General features: G+C 48.7%; 1 protein-coding gene across 1 annotated transcript; it reads left to right on the top strand.

Moving 5' to 3' along the window:
• Window positions 1-606: 606 nt before the first annotated feature.
• Window positions 607-3,841, top strand: LOC139052701 (BTB/POZ domain-containing protein 6-like). Its single transcript, XM_070529750.1, has 3 exons — window positions 607-712; window positions 1,589-1,880; window positions 3,118-3,841. Exons 1-3 carry the CDS (start codon window positions 609-611, stop codon window positions 3,469-3,471), a joined length of 750 nt encoding a protein of 249 aa, XP_070385851.1. The 5' UTR covers window positions 607-608; the 3' UTR covers window positions 3,472-3,841.
• Window positions 3,842-5,529: the final 1,688 nt, after the last annotated feature.

Genomic DNA, 5,529 nt, shown 5'->3' with positions numbered 1-5,529 from the left:
CTGTATCTGCGTGATACTAATCACGTACAAGCCAGAACTGTGTTATAGCTATCTGTATCTACGTGATACTAATCGAGAACAAGCCAGATCTCTCATCAATATTTCTCGCACAGGATAAACAATAATCGTAGCTTGCCGAAAACTCATAATTTATAGGTACGGTCAACGTTCCCTATATATTTCTCAGTGCTAAAATCTGAAATGATACATCTACCTTCAATAAAAAAGGAAAACAAAAATCTTCCAGCTATTGTACCATCACGCAACAATAACTTTAAAGGCCACACACAATATTACGTGTTCTTGCTTCTTGCTCTGGATGGCAATAAATACTGACCTTCGTGTCGTGGATCCAAAAATAGCCACGTAGGCTACTGATGCAGATGACACTGTATACCATATTGTGCAACAATAGGCCGCAATAAACTATTTTGTTCTTTCTTTTCTTTTTCAATCTAAAGCGATGCTAAAGTGGCGCCTCTGTGTCTTTGCAGCTGGACTTCGCTGACCTCCTGGAGAGCGGCAGGTACGCCGACGTCGTGTTCGTCGTGCGGTCCGGCCCCTACTCCGTGTCCAGGACCTTCAAGGCCCACAAACAGCTGTTGGCCATGCGCAGTGACGTATTTGGCGCCATGTTTGAAGGACCGCTCCGCGAACGGGACACCGTCCTCATCAGGGACCTGCACCCCGATGGCTTCCGTGGGCTTCTCAAGTCAGTAATTGCGTAATTTATTGCCTTGTTCATGTCATAGTATTCAAAGACCTGGGGGTAGGGGGCGGGGGTATTCTGTAAGAGTCCATCTAGTGGACTGTCCATTACGGCCGCTGCTGATTGGATGCAGCTGTACGAGGGAGAAGGAGACGAGAGGCCCCAGCCAATCAGCAGCGGCCGAAATGGACAGTCCACTAGGTGGACTCCTATAAAATACCTCCTCCGTAGAATATTACCCGAAGTTGGTAATATACATTCTGATGACCTCTGCACAGCTCTGGATCAGTTAGATAGAAAACCGATCACCTTGAACAAGATCTCTAGACCATGGCCTCGAATTTCGCAGCTACAAAACGTCATAAAAGCGCTGCTGCGATATTTGAAAGCTACTGGATTGGGTGACCGTCTGTGATCCTACATGAGTTTTCGTCAGTGATATAGAGCAGAAAACTGTTACCACGTCGGCGATATTCACAGTGGACTTTCTCTTCTTCTCTTAATGCTTCCCTCCCTTTTCCCTTCCCCAGTGCATGGGTAGCCAACCGGGCTCCGTCCTGGTTAACATCCCCGCCTTTAATTTATACGTTTCCCGCTCTTATCTCTTTCCACATCGCAAACGAAGGAACATTCGCATTTGTTTTTCTGAAAGCGAGGCAATTACATCGCTCAGTTATATTAAAAGATATGGACCGTAATATGCCATCTCGCTGCATAACCTGAGTGCGACCAAAATGGTGTCCAGTGTGGTATCTCTCCATTACGTTAGGCGAAAGACAATCGTCCCTAGTTGTTTCATCTCCACGAAATTTTACCACGTGATTCCGTCCTTCCGTCTGTTTCTCACCCCTTGCTTTCGTTCCCTTTACTTCCTTACAGGTACGTGTACACAGGACGGTCCGCTATTAACAACATCGAAGATGCCATCTACACAAGAGACGCGGCTGAAAAGTACCGCTTCCTAGATCTCGCCAACACCTGCACCGAATATATTGAAAGTCACCTCGAAGCAGACGACGTCTGCACGTTGATCGACTACTCGTTCGTGACTTACGGTGCAGTCAAAGACGACGTGGTGGAAGACGTGATCTTGGATAACGCTGAATCCGTGCTGTCGTCTGCTGCCTTCACGATCTCCACGGAGCAGACGGTGAACTTCGTTTTGGACAGGGTAAGTCATTGTTTATACGCATGAAGTAAGTGACGCACAAACCAACTTAAGTTTACCGAAACGCAAAGTCCTTGCGACATGTGGGTGTTGATGGCCAAGCCTTCCGCCAAGTTCCTGTCTAAAGCCTGGCGGAACTTGTAGCAGACGCGTAACAGCGCAGATAGCGTAAATTGTTAGCGCATTCTACTTGTTACATATGCAGTCGGCAACAGTGTAATCATGCCGCAGCAAATATGCCGCTGCTCGGATCAGAAGATGCGTTCACGCGAATGCTACTGTAGCGCATTTCGCTTCTTAGAAATAGAGAGAGAAGAAAAATCGGCAGAACCCATGTCACGATTACTGCCGACGGTAATGCGTTTATCATTGAATCAATATAGCGGCACAACGCAATGGCACCATCGAAACAACTTACGCGTGATGCGCTTACTGCAACGGGACTCCTCTTCAGCGCTTGGTTAACAACACTGCGCACCATGCAACGCGGCCGTCACGAATCATGTGCGTGGCCTCCGAAATTCCTGGCGCGCCACTGTGTGCGAACGCTTAGAATTGTTCTGTCGCATCGCACACCCAATGGGACATTCTGAGTGACCCAAGTTGGCGAGAGGTTCGTTGAAAAGCGGCGCACAGGCAGTGCGTTTGTGGCGCAGCCTGCTAAAACGTCTGGTCGCTGTCCCTGAGGAACCTTAGCGACGTCGGTTATTTCGTTTTTCGTGCAGCTTTGGGGAAGCTTAAAGCTTTATTGTTTTCGTCATTCAAGAGTGGCACTTTCCCAGTGGCACATACCTAGTTATACTCAACATGGCGTCAAAGACGTCCATCGAAGAGTGGCGCACATCCTACTGGCACATACTCAGTGCTCCAATCGAGCGTGTAAGTTACTGAAGTACTAAAGCGCAAAACAGACGACACAAGAAGAGACACGGACGAGCTCTTCGTCCGAGTCTCTTCTTGTGTCGTCTGTTTGGCGCTTTGTACTTCAGTCACATGCGCCAACTAGCCCAACAAAAAGTTTTGCTGAAGCACGTAAGCGTTTCTACTAACAGTGACCAATGTCGGCTTGCAAAAGAATATAGTTAAAGAAAGGCAGTGTGTACACTTTACCGAATACTCAGTGGCCCAATTTGGTGCGACGGTTAGTGGCGAACCGTTGTTCCCTCGCGCAGTCCATATACTTTGGTCTATATCACGACCAGTATGACGTTCCACTTATACCGCGACTCCACCCGTGCAGGTGCAGGGCGTTCCCACGAAGGTGGTCATCAAGGCCGTGCTCCGTTGGGCAGGCGCGCAGTGCGGTCCCGACGTCGCCAACTGGGAGTACAGCGGGACAGTCGCCGCCGCTGTGAGGAAGTTCCTGCCCAAGCTCAAGTTCCTGGCGCTCAGCGTGCGGCAGATGACGAAATTCATCGCGGCCGACGCCACGTGGGACATTCTCTCGGCGGACGAGGCGTGCGCCATCTTGTGCGAGATCATCGAACCCGGGAGGGCGTCGCCGCTGCCGGAGTGGCTGAACCCCGAGCGTGACATTTTCGCCAGGCCCGAATCGACTTCGCGGGAACCCCCCCACCGCATTAGACGTCGCTGAGTCGGCGTCGATTCGATTCTCTCGCGCGGCCGGGACGATCCGGCCGGATTCCTAAAACGCGACCACGCTGTGCCGCCGATGCAAAGGCCAACGGGACATCTTGTTTCGTACTTTCTTTCTCTGCTTTTTTAACACATATAAAGACGCTACGATGTTCCCCGTCATTTCTATAGTCTGTCCACAGTCATTTTCTGTAATCTGTGCGTAACAGAAAATTACGTTCCGGTGTCGTGCTCATGTGTCATGTTCTCAGGCGGAGAAGAATTTCAAATCAAGTTTTTTCCCCCTTTTATTCTAATTCTGTGGGTTTTCCGCAGAAGTGATGTTTTTTTGCTTGTATGCGCATGCGCGCGTTCAAATAAACGGTGATTAAAAAAAATCCGAAAACTGCTTGTGTGTTTTCCATTGCAAGTCTGGCAACAACGCCGACATCGACACGTCGCAGTGTCTGGTCGAGTGTTGTCGAGTCGCGACGGATATATCAGATTTTTCTTTTTGTCCTGGTTGCAATGGGCTCGCGAGAGGCCTTTGTAATAGACGTACACTGCTTTCTTTGAAATGAAGCTTCCATTGCTACTTCTCTGGCGGCATACCTGCAGGGTGCCGCTGCTGTCTTGACGAACAGCTCCGCGAAAGAGTGAGTGAGTCAGTGAGTGAGTGAGTGAGACAACTTTATTTGGTCCACAATAGACTTGAGTAAACTGAACATTTTTTTTCTTCTTCCGCGAAAGAAAAGAAAATTGAATGACGGGCGTATTGCCGAACGTCGTTTCCGGAGCAATGCAGCAGTGCGATGCTGCAAGCATTACGAAACGATCGCACGTATATTTCTGACGTGTGTTGAGCACGTTGTTGTTACAGTGATCAAAATCAAATTCAGGCATTAGATAATTCAAGAGAAAAAAAGGAAAGAAAAACTGAAAGAAAAGAACAATGGAGGAGGAACAGAGAGGGTACCAAACTCGGATGCTGTCTATTTAAATACGTGTAAAAAACGCAGAAATATTTTTTTCTGAGATGACCCCTTGACCGATTGGAACGAACTTTATCGTACTTGAAATACAAAAAAAAAACACGTCACCCACTTCAGCACCGCCGTTAGGATTTCGCCCGCCGTTGCGGTCGTTGGGATCTGCACTTGCACGGAATCAACACGACAGGTAAAGAGCGCAGTTATATATAACACGTATACGCACGCGATGGTTCAAACTGAATTCATTCAACGTCATTACGTGACATCAGGACCACGAACAAAAAAAGAAAGAAGCCACTTTGCCGGCACCAATTTCAAGACATGCGAGCTCTCGAGAGCCAATCAGAGAGACAACATGGCGGATAATGGCGGACGCGTGCAGCCGCCATGCGTGTCGAGAACACGGTGGAAGAAGAGAGGTATTCAAGCAGAAGTTTTTGTTGGGCTAGTTGGCGCATGTTACTCAAGTACTAAGGCGCCAAACAGACGACACAACAAGAGACACGGACGAGCGTTCTTCTTGTGCCGTCTGCTTGGCGCTTTAGTACTTCAGTAAGAAGAGAGGTGCTCCGACGGCGCACACGCCCTATAGTGGCTAAAATCCACTGTACCCACGCTGGGGTATTTGTTTTTTCTGGTGTCGGATGCCCTCTAGGCTCGAGGGTATTCCCTTGAGGTTTCAAAGGGCGAACTCGCACTCGTTTGACTTAAAGCTCCCTTCCAGTAGGGCTCCTTTACTGTGCTTTGTGTGACAGTGCGCGTTCTCCCTTGAAGTAAAGGATCTTCGGTTCAAAGGACTTTGAAAGGGCCCGTTTGACCGGGGTATTTCAAAGCTACTACTTTCACGAAATGACGAAATGTAGTATACTACCTGCGAATATTCGTGGTTAACGACAGCTAGCTACATAAATAATTTTCATTATAATTGCTCGGCCCTGGCGTATACGAGTGTTGTCCCCGTGCTTTATTTCATTTCATTTCATTGTGAATAGAAGCTTCCAAGCTAAACGCGGAAGAAAATAAAAGCGCTTCGTCAGTGGCGTAGCAACAGGGGGGGGGGGGTGGCCGTGGGCCCCGGGTGCACG

The sequence above is a fragment of the Dermacentor albipictus genome, unplaced genomic scaffold (assembly GCF_038994185.2).
Source record: "Dermacentor albipictus isolate Rhodes 1998 colony unplaced genomic scaffold, USDA_Dalb.pri_finalv2 scaffold_29, whole genome shotgun sequence".
Classification (NCBI taxonomy): Eukaryota; Metazoa; Arthropoda; class Arachnida; order Ixodida; family Ixodidae; genus Dermacentor; species Dermacentor albipictus.
Note: the sequence above shows the minus strand (reverse complement) of the source record. Positions and strands in the feature narration are given on the sequence as shown.